General features: G+C 36.0%; 1 protein-coding gene across 6 annotated transcripts in view; it reads right to left on the reverse strand.

The window, feature by feature from the left end:
- Positions 1-339: 339 nt before the first annotated feature.
- LOC111021555 (Insulinase (Peptidase family M16) family protein) overlaps positions 340-27223 on the reverse strand; it is a 42228-nt gene continuing 15344 nt past the window's right edge. For 4 of the 6 annotated variants that reach the window (XM_088124039.1, XM_088124040.1, XM_088124041.1 and 1 more), the window contains 20 exons: positions 27087-27138; positions 26581-26703; positions 26374-26486; positions 25981-26143; positions 23323-23415; positions 23122-23207; positions 21875-21961; positions 18975-19078; positions 17852-17954; positions 10797-10892; positions 10509-10707; positions 8697-8758; positions 6481-6585; positions 4737-4938; positions 4455-4663; positions 2878-3002; positions 2758-2809; positions 2598-2684; positions 1323-1445; positions 340-976 (listed from right to left, as the gene is read on the reverse strand). In XM_088124039.1, coding sequence (XP_087980165.1) covers positions 725-976; positions 1323-1445; positions 2598-2684; positions 2758-2809; positions 2878-3002; positions 4455-4663; positions 4737-4938; positions 6481-6585; positions 8697-8758; positions 10509-10707; positions 10797-10892; positions 17852-17954; positions 18975-19078; positions 21875-21961; positions 23122-23207; positions 23323-23415; positions 25981-26143; positions 26374-26486; positions 26581-26703; positions 27087-27138 — 2436 coding nt within the window. In that variant the 3' untranslated portion in view covers positions 340-724. Of the gene's footprint in view, positions 977-1322; positions 1446-1613; positions 1672-2597; positions 2685-2757; positions 2810-2877; positions 3003-4454; positions 4664-4736; positions 4939-6480; positions 6586-8696; positions 8759-10508; positions 10708-10796; positions 10893-17851; positions 17955-18974; positions 19079-21874; positions 21962-23121; positions 23208-23322; positions 23416-25980; positions 26144-26373; positions 26487-26580; positions 26704-27086; positions 27139-27223 lie in introns of those variants that run through there. The other 2 variants (XM_022298568.2, XM_088124043.1) reach the window with 2 other exon arrangements.

Consider the following 27223-nt stretch of genomic DNA (forward strand, 5'->3'; position numbering starts at 1 on the left):
AAATACCGTATAAAATAACAATGCCAATGGTAAAAATAAAAAAAAGAGAGGAGGAAAGTAATAAGGGATGGTATTTACAAAAGTAATTTAAATCACTAGATTGAGATCATTTTCTTGTGTGCACTGATATTATAGGAATCAATATTCTCCCTCGCAGAACATTTCTACTGTATTAGTTTTCCTTGTGCATTTTGTAATCCCATGAATTTCCCATCATTAGTAAAAAAGTTTCCTGTTTTTTCCTACATCAACATGGACTCTCACAATAGAAAAACTTGAGAAGCCAGACTAAATATTTTCTATTGAAAATGGGATGATGAAATGGTTGGAACAAAGACAGAATCCTAATGTCACCCATTGAAGGGTTAATTCAATAATCCCAGTATAAAATTGTCACACTTTGCAAGGTATAGCAATTACAATTTCAAGGGAGAATGAGAACTATAAATTGATTATACAATAAGTACCAATAAACAGAGAAATGAATTCTTGGGAGTTCTTTTCTAACAGAAGACCACTTCTGCAACCTATGGAGGATTCAGAGCATCTTCACTTCACAACATATCCAACTTGTTGCAGTTCATGATTGGTTCAGCTCATTCACTTAATAAGGGCTCTCCACATCTCCACAAATTTCACATCCAAAACCCCTCTTGGTTAAGGATTGAGTTGAGTTGAAAAATCCTATATGGAAATGCTTAAAAGACTAGAGAGTTCAAAGCAACTACAACTTCACATGACCAAATGCTCCTTTGAAGGAACCATAAAGTGGCTGTGATCTTCTGAAACTGAAAATATCATCTATTTTTACTGTGTCAGGTTGAAGTGGTTGACTTAAATCCGAAGAATACTCTGAAGAATGAAGATTTCCGTAAACCCGAACACTTAGAGCCTTCTTATGAGGTGCACCAACTTTTATGTGTTCATTGAAAAAGTTGATCAATTCCTGATGTGCGAGTGTCCTTAATGTTGCAACCTGGTTAAAACCAGCGGTAATAATAAGCAGAGATGAACATTTCTTTCTTTACTGCTCAGAATCTACTAACAAGGTCATGCTCGGTAAAAAGTCTGCTTACAATTTTCTGTTTCGAACGAATAAATTGTTTACTAAAAATTTATTTATATTGTCTTCCAGTCTTTACATAACAACTTGAATATTTTATCCAAATTTCAAAAACAAAACATAGAATGTTTCTATTATTTTTGTAGGATTTTAAAACTATTTAAGTAGATTCTTGATAAAGAAATCGTCAGTGGTAGTGCATAGATCATGTCCTGAAACATCATATGAAAAACTTGAATATAATGACTTCAAATCATACCTCTGATTCTCTCCTATCGAATTTCAACGTCCCATCAGAAATCTCCCGCCAATAAAATCCAGATTCTTCCCTCAAGTTCTTGAATTTCTCAAGCTTCATATCTATTAGAGCATTTACATTGCTCTGCACAACCACCAGTTCATAAACAATGCAAATGATAAGTATAACACAATCCTTTGAAAAGCTCAGTATCTGAAACAAACAGACTCATACCAAAGAAGTCCCAAACAAACTTTGCCTAAAAGTATCATGATATTTTGCAACTACTATGGTTAGGGATTTCAGACACACCATATATGATGTCCCTTTTTGTTCCTTGAGTACTGCTCCTTAGTATTCATACATTAATCTACATGTTAAAAATGTAAATGGCATCTTTACCTTTTAGAAATATTGGGTATGGTATATAACTTCATATATATTCTTTCAATGCAAATATCATGATATAAAACAAAGTCAAAGAAATTCATTAAAAATGCATATCGTTATAATGTTTTATAACAGAGGGTGTTAAAGGCAAATTTGTGTGTATGAATCCTAGTGATCATACACAGTATGAATATACTTCTAATTTCTAATACACAGTACGAATATACTTCTAATTTTTTTTTTTTGTTTTTTTTAATGTCATGACCCCTAGCATGTGTTTCTTAAATAAACTGTAAACAAATAATGTATAAGTAAGCTATTTAAATCATTATACACTGATTTATTGTAACATCTTCCCCCAAGTTAGAGCATTTATGTTAGTCAAGTCAAACTTGATTACAAAAATAGTCTATTCATGCTCTACTGATAATGTTTTTGGGAAGATATGTCCCAAGTGCTATCCAATCAATGCGTTTAATTTGTTCACTAAATAATGGATTAGAAGCAACATGAAGCATCAATTGCGACACCACATTTTGTTTCGATTTGGCACTTGAGTGTAAGACCACATTCTGTTTTTCACTCTTCCATGAAACTAAAATGCCCTCAAATGAAAATATGAGAGCTTTGATAATAATTGATCTTTTAAAAAAGATTCAACTTTAGTATTGACCATCATCTTTAAGATTACATCTACTCCGTTTTAACTTCTGAACTAAAGATCAAGCTTCAAGCAGCCCATCATATGGGTATTAAACTATCTTCTCTTCTCTAAAGTACCCAGTCAAATGCATCTTTCCAATTGAGCTACTTGATAAAATTTTTAGTAGCTAATTGTCGCCAGAAAACATGCAGCCACCACGTTCTATGTTCATCTAATCATACAATGACAATTACTACTCTCACCTTGAATTCATCAATGGTCATGTCAACTAGCTTACTCTCAAACATCTCTAGGAAGGCTTCAACTCTCAAATCAATATTTCGAGGACCCTGCCACATCAAAATAAGGAGAATATCCATGAGGTGACAAGGATACAATAGCAGATGAGATCATGACACTTACCTTCGCAGTGGATTGGATAATAAATTGAAGTCCGCGGATACCAGAGTCATTCCTGCATTTCAAGATAAGTTAATTACTTTGGTAAATTTTCCAATTGAATTGGGTTAAAAGAAATTTTACCTTTGCATTAGAAAAGTAATATAGCCAAGTTGTTCAACAGTTCTAAGCTGATGAAAAGCTGATTGTTTTGCCACAAGAGCAAAAAGCTGAAGCTTCACATTCTGTAGAAAGTCATCTCGATGCACCTAAACATTAAAGATAGCAAATTGCATCAAACCTTAAAATAAAAGAAGAGTTTAGTAGAATTTGGCTGAGTAACAGAGAGTTCCTTCATGTCATCTTATTTCTTTTGTATAACTGTAAAATTTAATTTATCATGTTTCACTGTAGTACGTAGTTTCCAACATAACATAGGGTTTTCGGAGATTGTAATTTCTCTTCACAAAAATTATAACAAATGCTTATTTTTCTACACGGTCTTAGAGCAATGCTGTGAAAAGACCTTAGCATGCAGCTTTACTTGCACCCAGTAAACATAAAGAAAGAAACACTAGCAGCCAGCCAGCAAGGTTGTATAGATCTATTCCAGTTCGTCGGACTCAATGATTTCACAAGCCTAGAACGAAGACTTGCCCATTTAGAAGAAACACGGGATAAGTAACTACTCAAACTCAATGATTTCCAAAGAAACCAATACAGCTTTCATTAAGGTCAGTATATCCGGCCAATTCATCAAAGACGAATCGAACACAGACAGTAAAAACCAGGAGCCAGGAGCTAATAAGCAAGGCTATCAACAAAAACAGGTAGAAAGGTTAATCCTTTTCCTTGACCAACCATTGGCAAGTGCTTTAGATGTGAGCAGATGGAAAAGATGGATAATTAAGCTTGTTGCAAGTCTACATGACCATACAGGCCCTCAACAAGTCTATTCATCTTTGACATCAGCAGCACCATGATGCCTCGTAAGATCACAACTTCAAATGTTGATCTCTATGATGATACACATGACCCATTCAACCATTAGGAGAAAAATTAGGGTGAAGAAGAAGAGAGAAGGGAAATGAAATTAGGAAAAAATTAAGGTTTACTTGACTTCTTTGTTCAATTTTGCGTTTAGGATAATTTTTTAAAAAATATTAGCATATTTAACATTATAACATTAATTAAAAAAATTAACATATATGGGCTATTGACTGGGCTTATTAGCCAAATTAAAATTAGTTGCCTGGGCTTATGAGCAAAATAAAATCACTTACTAAATCTCATGGACTGAAATAGAGTTTATCATAAAAATATGATGAGAGATCCACAAGGATCCTCACTCTAAGGTAGACTCCCAGGCTCTTAGTTCTTAGGAAGTTTTTTCTTTCAATATTCGCCAAAAGTTTAAACATTTACTTATTACTTCTTACTTGTCTGGGTCTGAGAGAGGGGGGGCATGAAACCACCTCGCCAAGTCTTATAATGCACAAGTGACAGGCAGTTGAATCAATGATCCTGCAACTTGTCAGAGAGCCTTTCACCTCTCAACCATAGGAAATGTTATCTCCACCAACTAAATTTTGTTTCATCATTCAAATCTAGGTACTAATACCCACCCCACCCACCCACAGACACACCAAAGGAGAAAAGAACCCGGGGAAAAATAAGAAAAATATTAATATTGAAGGAAAATAAGTGAATTAGTTTAGAACCTGGATATAGTGGACAAGAGCCGAATTTTCATCATTTGGGTTAAGACCCTCTGCGGAATAGAAATAACCAATGCCCCTCGCAAGCTTCACAACTCTATTTGTTGGATGCTGCGATGGATATAATGGTCGTGATATTGGATTTGGCCCCTTGAAAAATATATCTTCAATGTGTTCGATCATTGATTCAGATTCATTCCTTTCAATGTTTCCTGAATAATTAACCATTAAAGTCAAAAGCCTGTGATCCCTAAGATGTTCAAGAGAAGAGAAAGTAATACAGACCTGCAATGTAACATTCCAAGCAAGCACTTGAGAGCAAAGTTGGAGCAAATTTAACTAGATCTTCAGCCCCCAAATGTGGAAGGATTGCAAGTTCCTCCATCAATGGCCATGTGTGATCTTGAAGTATTAATGAACAATAGTACATAGCCTGCTGATATGGCTGTTGAAACTTGAAATTTTGGTACTCCTTCATCACAGTTTCCTAATAGAAAAATCCAATGTTAAATAAGACAATTTCCAACAAATTCACACCCTGAAATAATTTATTTAACTTCAAAGTGACGTATTGCATTTTGCTACCTAATCATCCACCTGCCATTTAGTGACAGTTATTAAATCTTTTTCATTTCTACTTCAAGAAGTACTTAACTATTTACTTCAGTACGTAGTTCTTAAAAAAAGAAAAACAGAACTTTTCATAGATTCAATGAGTACAAAACCTTTGATTTACTTCTATTTTTATTAGTTGAATGAATTTTTTTTTGGATAAGAATATTGATTGAATGATGCAATCTCCTAACATACCATATAACTAATTACTTAAATAATAAATGCTCTAGTCTTTATTTATCTTGTGCAATTTTAATAGCCTTGGGGTGGGCGCGAGTGCACAAGAGAGCAACACTCTGACTCCCAGTTATCCATAAAAGAAAAAAAAAAATTTAATATAGATAATATCCCAGTTTCAACTTTAATTAGTGGATAAAATCTGGTTTCAACTCCTATTAATTAAGGGCTAGTTTGGCATTGATTGGTGTGACCAATTTAGGAGAGAATCTATTAGCTTGGAGATTAACCCAAAAGAGAATATAACAGCCTATTTTCTACGGCTTTACAAGGTAAGGTAGCCGTTAGGCATAAGTAACCAGCTAATAAAAGATCTAACCACCAACCAGATACTTAATCGAATATTGAATAAGAAAATAGTTAGTTACATCACTGATTTTCAAGGCCTTCAAAGTCATTATGATACAATTTTAACCGTTTCTGTTGTTGGGTAAAACTTATTCTATATTAATTTAGTTAAATTTCTTTTATTACGTGATTAGCAAAATTCGGACAGCTTTTGAGATTAGATTCCCCAAAAATCTGGTACCTCTAACAAACTTTCAAGAAATACCTTTTTATCTTTTAAACGATTTCATTATTCTTTTTTTTCTTTCTCATCAATTTCAAACTTAGATTTTCTAACCCATGGAGCTCCCTCAGTCGATTGCTTAGGTAGCATGGTTTCAAAGCAAACAAAACATTTTTAGCCATTCCAGAGCTTTTTTACGATAAGTGTCAAAATAGTAGCATTAGTTAATATTTATGTATTTTTAAAATTTAAGTTTTTAATCAAGTTTCATTAATTCTACTTTTTTTTTTCTAATCTTCTAACAAATAATTTAAAGTAAAAAAAAATATAATTTAAAATTTAAACGTATAAAAATCTAAATAATTATTTTGTGAAAAATTTATAAATTATCATATCAACATAAAGATTATATATAATTGAAATAATATGCAGACTTTGGTCATTATAGCTTAATCACAACAATTTAGTTTTAATTTACCAAACACTATAACCTATTTAGTTATAATTGAAATTTTCTCAACACTTAATTTACTTCATTTTACAGCTAATTTGTTCTAAAGCACAATTAACAGCAATTATTTACATAATTGCAACTATTCCAAACTAGGCCAAAGAAGAGAAGATTTCGATGTTAAGATAGTTTATGCATATGAATGGCAACAATACCTTGATGACGAGAAATCTATCAGGTTTCACATTGAATCTTGCAATTTTTTCAACTACAGTTTCCAGTAGAACCCTTAATTTGTGGTTATAACCGATCAGAGTCACCTAAAAAACAACAATTTAAAAGCAAGAGAGAAATTATGCATTTGATGAGGAGGTGACAAGTTATGAAGTCATAATCTAGTATCAGTTTTGACAGATCATGCACCAAAAAAGAACAGCAAGCCTATCACAAAAATGAGTACTTTTTAGCAAAGCGCTGGTAAGATTATGGAATAAGTCCAAAACGGAATACTTATCCTATATTTATCAATTACTTCCCTAGGGTATGTGGCACAAATAATACACTTTCTACATAGTGTTATCAATTATCTGAATCAGATGGAACAAAAATGGAGTAAATGAATAGCATTCAAGTAATTCAGCAAAGTGAATTAAACTAAGAATAGTATTTACATATTTCATAAATCTGCCACGAGTAACTCCTTGTGGTCTGAAGTCTGATGTAAGACAACAATGTGCATAAACATAGCAATGACTGAAGCCTCAAACATAATGCTAAAGATTATCAATGTGCTTGATAGAACTTAGCTACTATTGATATATAGAATACATATCCAAAAGGGAGATTTCGGGAGCTCCTATCTCTCTTAAACCAAACGAGAGCAATATCCAAAAGATACCTCTCTTCTCTACCTAAGTAAATATATTGGCCATGTTGAGAATCTATATAAATGAATTAAATTTATCCAACCCATCAGCTTAAACTTTTGAGCTGAGTGGTTGTCCATTCATCCTTAACATGGTATCAGAGTGGGATGTCCTGTGTTCGAACCTCTGCGTTGTTGTCTTTCCTCCCCATTTATAATGATTTCCACTTGTTGGCGTTGTGCAATTATCCAAGTCTACAATTGAGGGGGAGTGTTGAGAGTCCATATAAATAAATTAAATTTACCCAACCTATCATCTTAAGCTTTTGGGTTAAGTGGTGGTTTATTTATCTTTAACAGGCCAAATAAGGTCACATTGCAATTAGCAGCTCTGAGCTTCCACTGGAGTCATGTTATCAACAAGTCTTCTACTGCAACAGCTAGGTCGTAGAAGTTTGTATGATACTATCCAGGCTACATATTGCCATGGCTATATCGTCTTGGACCATGTCACCCCATAATTCAACTTTGTCATGAAAAGTCATAAAACTTCTCATGCCTTAACAATCTTACTCGAGTTTTTATACTCTGTTACACGTGGTGAGGTTCTCTTTCTATTTGCCCGACAACCAAACTAGTCAGAGGCATAAGCATTGACTTGGCACTTATGCTCATTAACTCATATGCTTTTTCATTGAACACATCTCCCTCATGCATGCATCCTGTTCCTGTACCCCTATATGATATTTTATCTTAAGCGGCTCAAGGTCATCTTGCCTATTCAATCGGCAAAACACCTAACATATCAATTCCTCTTCTCTATACCAAGGCATTATCAATGCTTAGATGCTTGTTTATTTTCTTAAGTGGCTTATGATTGACCCATTTTAGCCCATGATTGGGACATCCCTCGAAGTACAGCCACCTTGCTATGTGAGATAAGGCTGTCACAATCCATGCTCATGACTAGGGGTGTCTTTATGCACCATCATTTGCCTATAGGCATCATTCTTTCAATCAAACAAGAACTACTTTTTTTTTTCTTTTTTTATTGAGAAACCAAATTTTCATTGAGAGAAAATAAAAGAATATACCAAGGCCATAGAAAAAACAAGCCCAACAAAAGGGAATCCACTTATAAGAACAGATCCCAATCAAACAAGAATTACTTTAAAGATAGACCATAACTAAACTTCCATCCTCTTGGTCCTAGCATGACATACCAAGACTCATGCCTATGCCAATCCAAGATCAAGTACTCATCCAAAGACTAGCACCAAGATCGAAACCTACTGCTTATTGGACGAAGAATGTGCCCATTGACACTTTCCAAGGATTCTTATACCTATTAACTCCATGGATTTGATGGAAAATCAACTAATTTCGTACAAAAGCCAACTTGTCTCCCAAAGATAAAAATTGGAATAAATTGAATCCTTTTTTAACTTATGATTGGATGGAAAATTAATTTAGCCCCAACTCCTTGATCTTTTGGCTGATCAGGTTTCATGTGCCGCCACTTTTGCATCATTCAAAGAAAGTTCCAATTCGGCATTAAAATGATACCTGGAAACCAGCCTCTGTAGGGTTTATGCCATAATATAGTCCAGCAACCTGAGCACTATAAGCTGCAAGAAAAGAAAAATTTAGCTTCCGTCCCTTGAGATTCTTAGAAAATAAATTTGAGAAGCTTACAAGAAAAACCTTTTATTTAAAATTATAAATAAGACCCTAAATACTATGGGTGTTCACAGTTAGGTCCAGTTCGAGAGCCAAACCAAAATTGAACCGAATTATAAAAAAAACCATGCTGAACCAAAGTTGGTGAGCAAACTGCAAACTGACAGTTTGATTGGTTCAGTCTGCAGTTTCATGGGCAAAAAAGAAAACTGAGGGAAAGGAAAAGGATGACAGGGGAGGGGAGACACAGCTGACATGTCATAATTTTTGGCTAAGAAGCACAGAAAAGGACACGCAACATGGACACGACACGGACACGGCGACACGCCAATTTTCGAAAAAGTAGGACACGCCACGCTGGGGACACGTTAATTATTTATATGATTTTTAATTAATATTTAAATGAGAATGATTATATATATATAACTCTAGCCTCAAATTCTCTCATAATAAAGGACTTATTTTCATCTTTGATTCCCTCTTCCCACTCTATAATCTAGCCCTAGTTTTTATCTATTTTATCACAACCCGCTACCTCCTCTCCTCCTCCTCCTTTCTCAACGTTGCTGCGTCTTCCTTCTTCTTTATCTTCTTCTTTGTTCACCTATCTTCTATAAGTTTGGGGGAGTAGTGACTTTGGGTTGATTTTTATTTGGTTTCTAGAGAAGAAAGAACTAAAGGCCTCTAGCTTGATCGTCGGTTGATGAAGAAGAAATAAGAAAACTAGGTAAAAGGGGAAAAATATTAGAATCTGGAAGTGGAAGGAGATCGAAAAAAAGACAATCGCGTGGATTGGAGCCCTTTTATTTAGGGGTTCCCCTTTGTTGGGCTGTTTTTTTGTATTCCCTCTTTGTTTTTTTTGTATATTTTTCATTTCTTTCGATCAAAATTCTGTTTCTTATCAACAAAAAAAAAAAAGACACTTGCATGTCCCAGACGTGTCTCGAGCTTGTCCTCAACGTGTCGGATTTTTTAAAATTAAAAAAATAAAAAAATATTTTCGGACACGTGTCGTGTCGGACACCGACACTTCTTCATTTTGAGCGTGTCTGTGCTACCTAGATTTCTGGGATTGGGATTTGGGAAGCCAATAATAATAATATACATATAAAACCCCATACAGAAACTGCAACACCATATTTTGGTTTTAAACTTTTGAAAAACCGAACCGGAAACTGCATAAACCGAAAAATGGGTTCGCTTTGGCTCAATTTTTTTTTTTTTTTATATTTTCAGTTCCATCAGTTTCAGTGTGCGACCCTAGTAAATACAAGTAAAGTTGCAAGAAAGATTAACAGAATATTATGCTATTCTCAGTAAATCACAGAGAAATTAAACCAACAGAACAAAAAAGAAGAGACAGATATAGAAAAGGAGAAAAAGGAACAAGAACAAGAAGCTGTGAGAGTCCTAGTAGGGATAGTTTGAGAATATTATTAGTGGGATATTATGGTAATTAGTTAGGTCTTAGGGGTGGGTTGGATATAAATAGAGGCTAGTAGGGAGAGAAGCGGGTATCTGGGAGAATAGTTAGTGTGACGAACTTGAGAGAGTTCTTGAGAGATAGCCTCCTCAAAAGGCTATTGATATTGTAGTTTCTCTTTAGAAGATTGCAATATAGTTATCTTGGTTCGTTTGGTATATATGGGTTCCTAACATAAGCCTAGCAAAATACCTCTTTTACTTGGAATAACTTACCGTATTCATTCAAATAATCCATCAATAACCTCGTGAAAATATCCGTTAGGACTTCTGCTTCAGGTGAGATGCCAGCATGAGGACATCTAAAATCAATCTTAACATATGCCTTGGGCGTGAAGAACATTGTGTCAGGTTTGTACCATAATGTTGAATATGATGATTTTCTTAGCAGAACTGGAAACTCAACCTGTTTCAACTTTCAACGGCCAATCATATTAGGAAAAACTTAAACCCACAGAAACTAATAACATCATCTTAATGTGAATAGTATAGTTCATATACAACCTTTTCATGTGCATCCTTAAGTGATAAATCGGTAGGGATGAAAATATTAGGAGCTGGTAGATGCAATTTTACGTCAGGAGCAGATAGCATCCATTCCTGCAGTAAAATAAATAAAATCGTAATTTTCATTTCCTTTCATAGACTTTGCAGCATTTTAACGAACACCCAAAAAGAACAACAGAAGAAAACATGTCAAACTTTCAGAAATGAAATTTAATTATGTACTCGAGACGAATGAATTGAAAATATATATAACATAGAAACTGTATTTGCTTCAATTCTTCTATTGTTTCCTAGCTAGAACGATTTAAATTCATAGACATTCACACCTTAAATCTGATGTAGTTAGTTGTTAGATATGAACACTATTGGTTGAGTTTTAGCTTCTTATATCCTTTCTTTATTTTGGTTTGTAGTTACCTTGTATTTAGTTTTCCAGCAGCCTCTATAAATAGGTGCTGGCTTCTCTAATATAGGCAGATTACTATTTCCTTCAAGAAACTCCAGCACTAGTGTCCATCAAATTGGTATCACAGCACCCAATTTTCAGGGCACTCTTATGGCGGGAAAGAAGCCAGCCACCAACGGTGATTCTTCTCTTGTCAACAAAGAAATTGAACAAATTTCTATCCTCTCACCACGATCATCAACCGCACACTTGTTGTCGGTTGAAGGAGAGGCTAAAGCCATCCAACAGGACTTAGGTGAGATTAAGCAGATTTTGGAAATCATCCATGAGAAACTCGAAGCTTTGGCTATGCAGCAATTCCCGGTTAGAACCACCACACAACACCGAGCAAGAATGGATCAAGAAGTTGGGTTGGATGGCCGAAGGACTGCCTATCCACAAGAAAAGCAGACAGCCCCACCAAGAAGACCCAAGACAATCAATTTGGGACCAAGAAACTTTCAAGAACCGAAACATCTTCGCCCAAAAGTCAACCGAAACCCTTTATTTCAGCGGCGAAATGAGCTGACGTTTGATTCCTCGAGCAACGAAGAAGACAAGGTATTAGCCTATGAAGGTGAGAGGTTTGGTAGGTATCCTAACCCAATTAGACAACAAGAAAATAGTGAATACAAGATGAAAATTGACCTTCCTAGTTTTAATGGCAAAAAGGATATTGAGCTGTCTAGTTTTAATGGCAAAAAGGATATAGAGGGATTTTTGGATTGGATAAAAAATGTAGAAAATTTTTTCAGCTATATGGGAACTCCCAAATATAAGAAGGTTGGGTTGGTAGCTTTAAAACTAAAAGGGGGAGCGTTTGCTTGTTGGGATCAATTGGAAGTTAATAGGCAACGTTATGAAAGCAACCTATTAGGAGTTGGGAGCGTATGAAGAAACTTATGAGAGAGTGTTTTCTCCCAATCAATTTTGAACAGATCTTGTACAATCAATATCAAAATTGTAAACAAGGTTCAAGATCCATAGCCGATTACACGGAAGAATTTCATCGCTTGGGAGCAAGGACAAATCTAGTGGAAAGCCAACACTACCTAGTAGCAAGATACATTGGTGGGTTGCGAGCCGACATTAAGGAACAATTAGCTTTGCAGCCGATTGGGTATCTAAATGAAGCTATTTCTACGGCAACTATCATTGAAGAACAGGTTAGTAACCACTTCAAGAAGCAATATTCAAGAAGGAACAATTGGGAACAAGGAGGGACGTCCAAAAAGAATGTTGCTTCCAGCGATCTTCTTTCTTCCCCAATCCATACCTCTTCTTTCTTCCCCAATCAATGTCTCTGCCACAACCAAAGGTAGGCAACCCGAACTAGATCTTGTTAAGGATAAACAAACTGGCAATGTTGCAGGCAAGAAGAGTGGAAACACGTACAGCCAACCAACATTGGGTAAATGTTTCCAGTGTGGACAAACCGGGCATTTATCTAATGAATGTCCTCAGCGAAAAGCTACAACCTTGGTTGACGAGGAAGACGGCCACGAGGACAGCAGTGAGGATCTGGAAGAGGATATTGATTATGTCGAACCAGATGAAGGAGAACTGGTTTCTTGTGTTCTCCCACGGGTATTGCTGACACCTAAAACCGAAGTAGCCTACCAATGACATGCTCTTTTTAAGACAAGATGCACAATCAATGGGAAGATTTGCAATATCATAGTAGATGGTGGCAGTGGCAGTACCAAAAATATCATTGCAAGTAAGTTAGATACAGCTTTGCATTTACCCTTGACACCTCACCCTGCTCCATATAAGGTGTCATGGATTAAGAAGGGTGGTGAAGCACAAGTCATCCATACTTGCACCATGGCCCTGTCCATTGGTGCTACTTATAAGGATCAAATTGTGTGTGATGTGCTAGACATGGATGTGTCATGTGTTGCTCGAATGTCCATGGCAGTAGGACACTCAAGTTCTACATAAAGGATGAGATAAGAATACTTATGGATTGGTAAAAAGGTGGTTCTCCTACCCTTGAACCCATCTAAATCCCTTGCACAAAAAGAAAATGGCAAAGGGAAAGGGAGTCTGTTCACCATTGCTTCAGCTAAGCAATTACTTGCTCATCCAAAGGAGCCCGTCCTTGGTTTGATTGTAAAGGAGTTTTGCTCGGATAATGGTAGCACGGATATTCACCCGATGGTCCAACAATTATTGAATGATTTTAGTGACATTGTTGAAAGAAACCCCAACAGGATTACCCCCCCCCCCCCTCCGAATATTCAACACAACGTCGACTTCCTTCCGGGGGCTACACTTCCTAATTTAGCCCATTATCGTATGAGGCCATCAGAGTATAAGATACTTCATGATCAAGTTCAAGAATTGCTTGATAGGGGCATATACAGCCTAGTCTTAGCCCTTGTGCGATACCCGTCCTCCTCACACCAAAAAAGGATGGTACTTAGCAAATGTGCGTGGATAGTTGGGCCATAAACAAAATCACGATTAAATATAGATTCCTCATTCTTAGAATCAGTGATCTATTGGACCAATTAAGGGGAGCTACAATTTTTTCTAAAGGAGATCTTAAGACTGGTTATCACCAGATTCGCATTAGACCAATTAGGGGGAGCTACAATTTTTTCTAAAGGAGATCTTAAGACTGGTTATCACCAGATTCACATTAGACCGAGCGATAAATGGAAAGCAACATTCTTTTTTTTTAACAAAATACGAACTTTTCATTGATGGTATGAAAAGGAACAAAATTGTTCAAGGAGGAAAACAACATTCAAAACAAATTAAGGCTTGTTCGAGTGGCTAGTAATGTCGTTTGGACTATCCAATGCCCCCCGCACGTTCATGAGACATATACATGAGGTTTTGCTCCCTTTTATAAATAAATTAGTTGTAGTTTATTTTGATGACATTCTTATCTATAGTCACAGCATGACCGACCATATAGAACACCTTAGATTGCTGTTTTCTACACTAGCCTCTAATAAGTTAGTGATAAATCTTAAGAAATGTCTATTTGTCACAAATGAAATTTCCTTCTTAGGATTCATTATCGGGTATAATAAAGTCAAAATGGACCCTTCCAAAATTCAAGCAATAGCCGAACAGGCCAAACAAAAAACAGTAAAGGATGTCCAATGTTTTTTAGGGATTGCGTCTTTTTACCAGAAATTTATTCGACATTGGCCAATTGTTTAAAAAAGGGCCAAATCTCATGAGCCACAGATTGGAAGTTTCCACCTTATAAAAACTAAATTAAGCCAAAGCGCAGTTCTAGCTCTTCCGAATTTTGATCTCCCTTTTGAGGTAGTTGTAGACGGGGGTTGGAATAGGGGCAGACCTATCCCAAAACAACCATCCTATAGAATATTTTAGTGAGAAACTTATCCCATCTCGACAAAAGTGGAGCACATATGAACAAGAGCTTTATGCTTTAGTCTGTGCATTGAAACAATGGGAACACTATCTTCTAAGAAAAGAGTTTATCTTATTTATTTATCATTTCTCCTTAAGGTCTTTGCACATCAAAAAACAATCAGCCGTATGCATGCCCGATGGTTATCATTTTTACAAAGATTCGATTTTGTAATTAAACACAAGGCCGGTAGCACTAGTAAGGCTGCAGATGCCTTGAGCAGAAAGGGCAGCCTTTTTACACTTCTTAAAGGTGAAATTATTCCTTTGACTACCTACCGGATATGTATGAAGGAGGCAAAGATTTCCAAGACATTTGGCATAAATGTAATAACCATATGGTTGTGGAGGGCTACCTTTTTAAAGAAAATACACTTTGTATCCCCCATACATCTCTTAGGGAGGTTATTTTACGAGATTTTCATGTTGGTGGCCTTACGGGACATTTGGGACGAGACAAAACTCTTGACATTGTCACGACCGGTTTCTTTTGGCCCAAGTCCGTAAAGACGTCTCCAATTATGTTAACAAGTGCTTTACATGCCAGACATATAAAGGTACCACACAAAACAACGAACTTTATACACCTTTACCTATACCCGAAAATATCTGGAAAGATCTTTCAATGGATTTCATCCTGAGGCTTCCTCGAACACAGAGGGGGTGTGATTGTGTTATGGCGGTGGTAGACCGATTTAGCAAAAATGGCACATTTTGTTGCATGTAAAAAGACATCTGATGCCGTAGCTATTACTACTTTGTTTTTTTAGAGAAATTGTTAAACTTCATGGCATTCCGAAATCCATAGTATCTGACCAGGATGTTAAGTTTTTAAGCCACTTTTGGCATTCCCCATGGAAGAAATTTGATACATCCTTGAAATTTAGCACTACTAGCCATCCTCAAACAGATGGCCAAACAGAGGTCACAAATAGGTCACAAATTGGTCTTTGGGCAACCTCATTCGATGTATTAGTGGTGACCACCCTAAGCAATGGGATATCTCTTTGGCTCAAGTGGTGTTGGCTTATAATCACATGAAGAATAGAATCACAAGGAAGTCATCATTCGAGGTTGTTTATACCAGTGACTATATTAAACTCCCTAGATTAACTATAGACCTCACTAATCTACCTTCCTCTATTGATCTCAGCCTTGAAGCCGAGGAAATGGCAAACCGCATTAATGAGCTGCATCAGGAAGTGCGTAATCACATTGCGAAATCAAATGAGAAGTACAAGGCTGCAGCTAACAAGAAGCACCAATTAAAGGAGTTTCAAGTGGCCGATCTCGTCATGATTCATTTGAGGAAAAGCAGATTTCCAGCAGGCACATATTCTAAACAGAAGAAAAAGAATCTAGGCCCCTTCCAATACTCGAACGCTATGGTCCTAATGCATACAAACTTCAACTCCCAGCAATGTATAACATCAGTCCCGTCTTCAACGTTGCTAGCCTTTATAGTTATCATCCTCCAGATGCCTTTACAATAGCTCCATAACTCGAGGACAAGTTGTTTTTTTGGGTCGGGGAAATCGATGTAGTTAGTTGTTAGATATTAACACTATCGGTTGAGTTTTAGCTTCTTATATCCTCTCTTTAGTTTGGTTTGTAGGTACCTTGTATTTAGTTTTCCAGCCACCTCTATAAATGGGTGCTGGCTTCTCTAATTAAGGCAGGTTACTATTTCCTTCAAGAAACTCCAGCACTAGTGTGCATCAAAATCATGAGGATACTCCAACACTAAAACAAATTTGGGAAATTTTAATAATATTTAACTTGGCAGGACAATTTTTACTCTAAACTTTCAATTTTATCAAATTGGACATAAGTATTGTAATATTTACCTTTTGTCGAGCTTTTCTTAAAAGTATCATTAAACATATTTTCACATGCATTCAATGGATTACATACGTAAAGGCTTGATATGAAATTGATGGAGGTTTTAGAGTAAGGCGACACTATAAAGCTAGATTGCTAAATTATATTAAAGTTAAAAATAAAAATGGACTCACACCTCCAAATTTAAGGGTAAGAATTTGATTTTTTTTTCCACATTTCTAAAATTTGCTCCAATATTTTTTTTAAACTCTGTTAGAGTATAGATATTAGTATATTTTATATTCTTGTATTAATATTAATTTGTCCTTTGTCCTTTACCTTCTCCTTATAGGATTAGGTCAACCTTGTATATTTGTCTATCTATATAGACTTCAGTAATGAGAATAAGAATAATCGGGTTCTCTGAAACCTTAGTTTCTACATGGTATTAGAGCTGTCTATATATATAGACTTCAGTAATGAGAATAAGAATAATCGGGTTCTCTGAAACCTTAGTTTCTACATGGTATCAGAGCTCTAGGGTTTTGATGCCCATTAGGGTTTTGATGCCCATTAGGGTTTTGTGCCCATTAGGGTTTTGATGCCCATTAGGGTTTTGTGCCCATTAGGGTTTTGTCCCTTAGAGTTTTGTACATTGCTATCCAACTCAACTCACTACTACCGTCGTTGCCGCCGCCGTTTGCTGATTCGCCAGCGCTGCTGTTTTCCGATTGCTGTTCGTGGGTTTCGTCTCGCCGCCAATCGTCATCGCCGTCACCGTGTGCTTTCGTCGCCGCCAGTCGCCACCCGTCGCCTTCGCCCCTCTGGTTGTCGTGGGGTAGCACTTAGGGTTTCTGGTTTCAGAAAACACCTGATCCGGTTCAAGCAGTCCAGTTCAATCGGTTTGGTTTCAAGTGGTTTGATTCATCTATTTTGTTTGGTTTGGGTGGTTTGGTCTAGTTCTGTCGTTTTGTTCAAATAAGTTCGTTTGTTTGTTATGGCTGAGAAGAAATCAATCGTAACTTCTGAGGTGATCCCAATGATATCAAAAATCACAGAACACAAGTTGAATGGAGCACGAATAGATTATTTGTCTAACAAATTGGGCATGATTAATATCCCTATATATATATATATATATATATATATGCACCAACTTGAGGGGGAGTGTTAGAGTATAGATATTAGTATATTTTATATTCTTGTATTAATATTAATTTGTCCTTTGTCCTTCCTTCTCCTTATAGGATTAGGTCAACCTTGTATATTTGTCTATATATATAGACTTCAGTAATGAGAATAAGAATAATCGGGTTCTTTGAAACTTAGTTTCTACAAAATCAAAATATACATTTATAATCTAAAAAAAAATTAATATGAAATGACAAACCTGAATCAAAGTGCCAGAAATATTCTCAATGGAGTAAGTAGTTCCATACCACGGCTCAACCTTATCAGTCTGGCCTTCGAATTTCTTTGACTCCCAAAAGATGCTACAGAACATAAATTAATCAGTCAATGTGTTTTCTTTAAAAGAAAACAAATCTTTGATTGATGGTATGAAATATTACAAAATGGGAGGAAAGTTTTGTCCTTAACCAAGGAAGATTAAGAAATTTCTTCCAATTGGCCAAACGATCATTAAGAGAATCCTTAGTTTCTGAAGGGAGAGAGATTTACACAAAGATCATGTCTTTTAGGCAAATGGTCCGATAACAAAAGTACTGATACTTTGATTATTCAGAAAATATACAATATTTCAATTTAAATTAGGAAAAACATTACATTTTTTCTTTTAAAATAAAATCAACTTATGGTAAATAAAAGGAACAAGAGTTAATGGGAGGATACCTTATCATCTCTACCATTAGGCGTCCGTATGAAATTAAATTGATAGAAGACAAGTCAAAATTATTACATTTCGAAATTCAATATAAACTTTGTATAGAATTGCATTAAGCTCCCTAACTAAAACAGAACATAAACAGTTGTAAGAAATAAATGCATCTTGCGAGTTTACTCGGTCTATTAGGGGCAAGTTCTTGGACATTGTAGGGGTGTCCTTTGCTCGTAATAGGAAGTGCACGGGTTGAGGAGGTTTGCTCTGCCCCTCTTCAGTTGTGGCAAGCTTGTTTTTTTCGCTATTTTGTGGTATTTGGATTAAGAGGATTAGTAGATTTTTTTAGGGGTGGATAGGTCTTGGGGGAAGTTCGGGATCTAGTTAGGTTTAGCGCCTCTTTGTAGGTGTCGATTTCTAAAGCTTTTTGTAATTACCAGATGGGTGTCATTCTTTTGAATTGGGGTCCCTTTTTGTAGGTGGTTCCCCTCTTGGTGGGCTTGTTTTCTATATGCTCCTTCCTTGTATATTCTTTCGTGAGAAATAAAAGCTCAGTTTCTTATAAAATAAAAATAATAAATTAATATATATATACATATACATATATATATACAATTAACGCTCGTCATTTTGAGACTTTAATGCTTAATTAGAATCAAACCAAACAGTAACTTACCGGAAATTTTCTACAGAAAGCTGATCCAGAACTGTTCCTATTAAGTTTGGATTGAATTTTGAAGGCAAAGACGAACCAACTAACCAATCTTCCGGAGGATACAACTGAACAAATTCCAAAGTAAGCATTTAGACTGGAAGATTACCACTGAAAAAATTCCAAAGTAAGCATTTAAACTTTCTTATCAAACACCTTTTTATTTTAAGATAAGACACTAAAGCTTTTTCTTTCACAAAATCAGCACATGGAGTTTACAAAAACCTACACCAATTGGAAAGAATAAGATATAGGGATATACAGGGTTTTATTTTTTAAAAAATGGTATTTGATCATACTCATGTCATTTCATCTGAATGTACGTGTCATGTTGTGTCATGCTTGGTTTTAGGGTCAAGCAGTAAAGTTTATGATATTCACTGCATTTTTCTACATGCAATTTACAACTTTATTAATTAAATTTTATCAATGCTACATCTCCAACTAGTTAAAATAAAAAATGTAAAAATTAATAATGCACACGCCAAAATGAGTAAACAAAAATGTAATAATGGCATCTTTTTGCCAAATAACTACAAAGCCCCCCATCCAATTTTAAAAACGCATATCTAGAAGAATATCCAGCCAAATCCAAAATTTCAAACCTAGGCTAGGCAAGAGTTCTTCGGGTCATTATTGATGATGCTCAAGTTGCTTTTGTGGAAGGAAGACAAATTTTAGATGCTATGCTTATTGCGGCCGAGGCAGTTGGGGACTTTGAAAGTATGAAGAAGAGGGGTTATTTAATTAAAATTGACTATAAAAAAGCCTACGACATGGTTGATTGGGGCTTTCTAGATGCTGTGTTGTTGCATAAGGGTTTTGGTAAGAGATGGAGGATGTGGATTAAAGGGTGTGATTCCTCGGCAAATTTCTCTGTTTTCATCAATGGGAGGCCTAGGGGGAAAATTTTTGCTACTCATGGTTTGAGACAAGGGGACCCTTATCCCCTTTCCTCTTCACCTTGATTGGAGACTCCTTCAGCCGGCTTGTTAATTTTTGTTGTGAGAGGAGAATCATTCGGGGTTTTACTGTAGGTCGAGAAAGGATTGTGGTGTCACACCTACAGTACGCCGATGATACGATTATCTTTTGCCCGACATACAAAGGTAATTTGGATAGGTGGTGGGCTCTTATCTCCTTGTTCATTAAAGGCTCGGGTCTCCGTATAAACTTGGCCAAGACTTCTCTGATAGGCATCAATATTGGGGAAAATGAGGCTACTTCCAAGGCAGACAAAATTGGGTGTCGGGTTGAGCAAATATTGTTTCGTTATTTGGGTCTTCCTCTTGGAGGGAATCATAGAGTGATTGAGTTTTGGAGACCTCTTGTGGAGAAGTTCAAATTCAAAATTAGAGAAATGGAGAAAATTACTCTTGTCCAAAGGGGGAAGACTGACTTTGGCCCAATCTCCAATCTGTTTTGAATAGTCTTCCTATTTTCTACTTTTCTCTTTTAAGGGCACCGATGAGCATTACGAAGGAGATGGATAAAATTGTGAGGGACTTATTTTGGAGTGGAGCTACCTCTCACGGGTGTAAGAATTTAGTGAAGTGGGATATTTCTTCCCTTCTGGTGAAGCTTGAGGCTTAGGCATTGAGGCTTTCCGCCCAAAAAACAATGCCCTGCTTATGAAGTGGCTGTGGCGTTCTACTCGGGAGGAAAATGCTCTCTGGAGGAGAGTGATTGCTAGTATTTATGGAGTCGACAAATATGGGTGGTTGACAAAAGCTCCCAAAGGAAAGGCAAAAGGTAGACCCTGGTTCGATATAGCCAAAAATCTCTCCGCTTTTCAAGAAATGGTTGTGTTCAAAGCAAATCAAGGTGACCGGTTAAGTTTTTGGATGGACAAATGGGCTGGAAATTTGCCACTTCTGCATGAATTCCCGGGTATGTTTGCTCTTTCCTTAAAACAGAATGCTTATATCAAAGATTGTTGGAATGAGGAGAACCAGACTTGGAGCATTCTAAGATTGTTGGAATGAGGAGAACCAGACTTGGGACCTAGCATTGAGAAGGGGTCTTTTTGATAGAGAAATGGAGAGTTGGGTGAAGTTAGTACACTCTTTTGTCCTTGGCAGAGAACCAGATAACATGGTCTGGCACCCTGAGGGGGATGGTCAGAAATCAGCTTTGTTGAAGCAAATGGCCACCGACTCCCCAAAGCTACAAGCCCCCCTAATCAATTTTATTTAGAAAGACTCTATTCCGAAGAAGGTGAAGGTTTTTCTTTGGTCTTTAGCTTACTGAGCTCTAAACACTTCTGAGAGACTTCAGAAGAAATGCCCAAATTTGTCTATTTCCCCGTCGGTGTGTTGCCTTTGTCTAAGGGAAGCAAAATCTTTAGATCACTTGTTTCTACATTGTACGTTTGCTTCTAAAAGTTGGCAGATTCTGTTTGAGATTTTCGGGTTTGTTGGTTGTATGCCGAGAAAGGTTGAGGATTGGATGATGGAAAGCTTTGCTGGTTGGCATCTCAAAGGAAAGGAATGTTTTTTGTGGAAGTGTGCATTTCGAGCACTTCTTTGGAACCTATGGATGGAAAGGAATATTCGCTCTTTTGATGATAAGTCCAAATCTTTTGATTCTTTTTATAATAGTGTACATATTACAACCTCTTGGTGGTGTCATATGAATACGAAATTCTTTTGTAACTACAACCTCTCCATGATCCTTCAAGACTGGAGAGCGTTGATTCGTTAGTTCCTTTTTGGACGGGGTCTTCTCGTCCCCTGTCCCTTAGGTTGTTTTTGTGTTTCTCTCATTAATGAATTGTCTCTTTATCTAAGAAAAAGAAATAATAAAAATAAAAATTTATACCACATAATATAAACCAAGTTCATTTGGAAAAAAATTACAAATACCTGCATATTTAATGAAAGATTGACTACATAGTCAATTGGACGAATTTTGTCTTGATAATGGAACTTCGTCTCACAAATAGCTGAAAGCTTCATGAAGGTAGAAAAGTTGTCTCAGAATCTTTTGAAATCAAAAGCACAACAACTACTTCATAACAAACATGGACTAAAAATAGTATAAACGAGTAAAAAATTGATTAAAAGACGGTCACTCTTACTTTTTTTTTACCACAATAAACCGCTATTATTCTCTTGTTTCAGACTTCTGGGTATTGAATAACTCATCATCTAACAAGCTATGTGCTTACAAATACAGAAACAAATAAATTTTGGAAGAATATTTGGATATGAAAATTTCCTCCTAACGTCTATATTTCCCAGGCACTATGCAACTTGTAGCATTTCTGTTTCAAGGTTACCTTCCTCATTGAACAATCTATATGGAATTTAAACCAAGCAATATGACCTAAAAGGGCAAGAAAGCAGAATAGGAGAGTCCTTTGTATCATATAAATACTTGGTCCAAACTCCAGACAGATTGGAACTATGTTGAATCATCTACTATTTCTAGACATGTTACAGAAGCCATCTTTGCATATGATAATGATTTTTGAAAAATCAAAGCTGCAAAAGCACCTAGAAAAGTTCACCTTTTGGCTCCACTAATTCCTTGGGAGCTTTTGTAGATTCATTCTTTTAGGGAGAAAATAAAAGAATACAAACGAAAATATTAAAAAAAATGAAAGCTGGAAAGGGGAACTCACAAAGAAATCAAACTAGAGATTATAAAAAGAGCTTCAGTTCTGGAGAATAAAAGACAGAATAGTTATAAAACTCCTTGAACACAAACATCAGAAACGAGGCACTAAAGCTAGCTGTCGACCACACCTCCCCAAAAGACTCTTAATCCTTTTAAAAGTTCTTCTATTCCTCTCAAGCCAAACATTCCAAAAGTAACAACAAAGGTTGCACACCAAAGGGCCCCAGTAAAACAATACCTCTCTTCAATCATCAAGTCGCAGGATCACTTATGAGCAAAAAACACACCAAACCTCCAAGAAACTACTCCAAATCGAATGTTAAAACAAGTACCAAATGTCCCCAAAAAACACAGCAAAAATCTCCAAGAACCCTTTATTTAGGGCTTTGCCATGAAGGGAGTCCTTCCCCTCAAAGAGAACCTTTATGCAAAAACTACTCTAATTAGCTTAATAGCACACTGCAATGGTTATAGCAATGCATGCACATACCTCATCAAATATCCATTTGCATATACCAGATTGCTTCAAAAGGTCAATGTATTTAAAGAGTAGCCCAACAATATCCTGCATGTGCTCTGCAACCACAACAAGAGATTTTTTTTTTTTTTCAGTTCAACAACAAGAAGAGAACTTTTTAAATGATACTCAGCGAAACAGATGAAAAAGAGATAGAGATGGAGGGACAGAGACCTTGACCAGCATCAGTAAGATCAATTATTACTTTGAAAAAGGAAAAGTTCGTGGTAGAATCAGATTCACCAGCAGAGAGCCCTGTTGCCCACCCTGTATTATTTTCCAGGCAATAAAGATTACATCAGATTCCAACAAGAAAATAGTTAATTGAAGGCTGTAAATTGAGATAGAAGACAACAAACAGCTATTATTTTGATGAGAGATTTTTTTACTAAAGAGATAACAAACAAATAATAGAAATTGGTAAATTTATATCATACAAATAAAAACAAAGGCTAGCTAAAAGTGAAACAACCCAATATCCAATCCTGTAAAATAATAATAATAATAATTGAAATAAAAAAATGCTCAAAATACTTCTCATTTCTCTTTATCTTCTATTATAACCTTGCTTAAAATCAATTAAAAAAAATCCATCTGTTAAATATAATTTATTAGTTGCTATTTTACAATTTTATTAATGACATAAATTTAAAAGTTATATATATTTTAGTTTGATATTCTCATGTCTCTTTGAATTTTTTTTTTCCTTTCCTTTCTTTTTCTAAAAAGGAAACAAGAGAAGGTGAAACATTACTACCAAAACAGTACATGAATGTCCCTTTTGGAGTTTGCAAAAAGGCACCCCCAATTTCATTAATTACATAGGGAAGATAGTTACAAAAAAGAAAAATTAGAGTGAAGCACCAGCAAGATAAATGAAATTTTGCCAAATTCAAAAGACTGCCACATTCTCTCTCTCACGCACACACTCTCGATTCTTCTCTGTCTCTCCCCATCTCACTTTCTTTCCATTTGTGTCTCTCACTCCGCACTCTCTCTATCTCACACTCTTTTGATGTTTTCCTTTCTCTCTCTATCTTGCTGTCAATCTCACTCTCTCCAACTCTCCATCTAGAATGTTTACTTGATGTTTTCTTTAGAAAGAAAGTTTATTTGATGTTTATAATTATTACTCTTTTTTTCAATATTATTATATACATTTCATATTTTTTATTTTTCATATATAGTGCACCTCACTGAAATAAGCCCTCAATTTTTTTGTGCCTCACGCTTGAACCCTAAAGGGCTATTGCGCTTTAGTGAGTGTCAAGCTTTATTGTTGATAATAAGATCGTTGATGAATGTAAATGTAAAATACGAAAAGGTGGTGATTAAACAAATTGAGAAGGCGAATGACAAAGTCAATTGAATTTTCCTTGACAGAGATTTGGAAGTTAATGCTTTGGTTTGACTTAGAGAAAAGGGTTGGGTAAAACTAAGGTCAAGAGAGGAATTAAGCTCTCCCCTCATTGGTGGACAAAGGCTTATCTAAGGATTTGATCAATGGTCTCTCTATGGGAATTGGTGTATCAAGTGTCAAACCTTCAATGCACGTTAACACCCTCCTTTCTTCTGTAGCTAACGCTTCTAGCCAATTTGCGTAACATTATGAAGGCTATTGAAGCTGCTTCGGAACTTAGAATCAATGTGAGTAAGTCAGCCATTGCTAGATTAACTTGACGACACCGAAAGCTAAAGATTTCGATGCTATCTAGGGATGCCCACCCAATCAATGATTCTTATCTTTCTGGGATCTGGTGGCTCAAAATGTATCTTCTAGATTGAATAAGTGGAAGAAGAGATGCTCAAAAGGGGGTAGACCATAGACTAACACTAAACGAAGTCATGCTTTCTAGTCTCCCCACCTATTTCTTTTCTACGTTTCGTGGCAAAATAAAATTTGCAAAACCAATGATAGATAAATCCAAAAATATTTGCGGGAAAGTGCTAATAAAGTGGGGGGTACAAACATTGTTAGCTGAGAGATGTGAAATCCCCCTACTCTCAAGGTGGCCTTGGCTGATGTAAAAATAAAAAACAAAAAATAAAAAATAATAATAGTGCTCTACTCTTAAAGTGGCCAGGTAGATTCCTGGATGAACGAGTTTGCCATTGAAGCCAAGTTCTCATCCATTAGTGGTAGTTGTTTCCTGATTGAATGCAAGGTCGCTAGTGGAAGAAGCCCATGGTGGAGCATCCTTAAATTGAAAAGTACTTTTCAAAGGATTTTTGCTAAAAAAGGAGAGACAACTCTACCATTTGCTTTTGGACATATGATTTGTGTAAGGTAGGATGTGGCTACTTAAAGGACAAAATTTCGAGACTATTTGCTGTCTCCAATTTGAAGTTCTGTAGAAATGAGGCTTGGGACTTGAGCTTGATGAAATGGTCTCCATCTTTTAAAAGACAGCCTCGGGGAAGAGAGGTAGGTGAGTGGATACCTTCAATGACAACCCTGAGTAACTTAAACCTATTACCGTTACAAGATGAGAAGTGTAGACCATTGAGAAAGATGGTGTCTATTCAATTAAGCCCAGGCCCTAGGCCTTTCCCTCTTAACTTCGAAATACTTTGGAAGTAAAAAGTTCCCAAGAAGTTCAACACATTCTTGTGGACACTAGCAATTGGGTCTGAGCACAACCGAAAGGATTCAGAAAAGGACTTTAATCTTAATGGTGTGTGGTTTGCAAAAAGAATAGTAAAACAGAGAATATTTACTCCAAAATGAAGTCGTCTAATATAGTCAGCCAAACAAGTCAATATATGAAAGTTGAAGTGCAGATCTCACTCTTGAAAGTCTGAAACTTTTGGTTAATATGTACAATAACGCACCCAATGTTTTCAGAACATAATACAAGGATCCTTCTCCTTCATGGCCAATAAGATGACCTAGATATCGGCATGGTCCTTCCTTATAATGATGAATCTCAGGAGTTATTGGCCAAACAATTCTCAATTTATGACCTTGTTTAATTGGGATGGCTCTAACAAGAACCTGAAATGCAGAGAACATAAGGTTGTAACCAGAAGTAATCACATTTTTTAATTAGTATCAAAAACCTCCCGTTAAGAAGAGAGCAGCCACTTCAAAAATATACTTTCAGAAGCAATCACTTCAAAATTAAAAATCAAGTCAATAAATTCAAGTCCCAAAAAGTTCCCTCCAAATGAGTGCATACACAATCCTTTGTCAGCATATCATTAGGGGTGATGAAATACATATACCTTGAGATGTTCTGACGTGCATGGCTGACCAGGAAAATGAGCACAATTGCAGTTATGGTTTGGAATATCTTGAAATATGTTTTCCACAAGGCTTTGTACTTTATCTAGGTTTTCTGAATAAGGTAATAAATAAGAAAGTCAAGTTAAAAATGATTCATTCTGCAAAGCACAAAAACCCAATTTATAGTGGGCAGGATGAGTACTAACCCTTTGCATATACAACCAGATGCATGATATTGGATGAATAATTTTTTTCATGGAATCTTATAAGTTCATGTCTTGTATCAAGCCCTTTAGCTTTTGGTTGAACCTCCAAAGTGTCCCAATTCCCTGTGTAAGTAAAAATATCTGGCACAATAAGGAAACTAGTCGCCTTCTACACACAACCAACAGGTAAATTGCATGAACTAGAAGAATTTCCCTGGAATCATGACATAGTTAAACTAATTCCAGATGTACTATCTTCCAGAAACGTATTTCACAGACTCACGGTTAAAATATAACTGTTTCTTAATGTAAACTAGAAGGGAGGATTATAAATTTTAACAAATTAATGAGGGAGAAGATATTAACAAGCCAATTCCCTGAGCAAATAAATCTGAACCATCTTCATCCACATGCAAATAATTTACATATTCTGATATGCAATAAAACTTGTAGCTTATCAAATCAATCAAATGACAGCACTTATGAAATCCATATAATGTTATAACCTGTGCTGAATTTATGGTATGGATGACTTTCAGAACTTATATGTCTCTGAAGCTGCATAAAGTGACAACTTTTAGTCAGAAAGGTGATCGACAGAAATATAAATAAGTCCAAACACTAACTTGAGAAAAAGGTCATA

The sequence above is a fragment of the Momordica charantia genome (genome assembly GCF_013281855.1).
Source record: "Momordica charantia cultivar OHB3-1 chromosome 5 unlocalized genomic scaffold, Mcharantia_2.0 BLBB01000005.1, whole genome shotgun sequence".
NCBI lineage: Eukaryota > Viridiplantae > Streptophyta > Magnoliopsida > Cucurbitales > Cucurbitaceae > Momordica > Momordica charantia.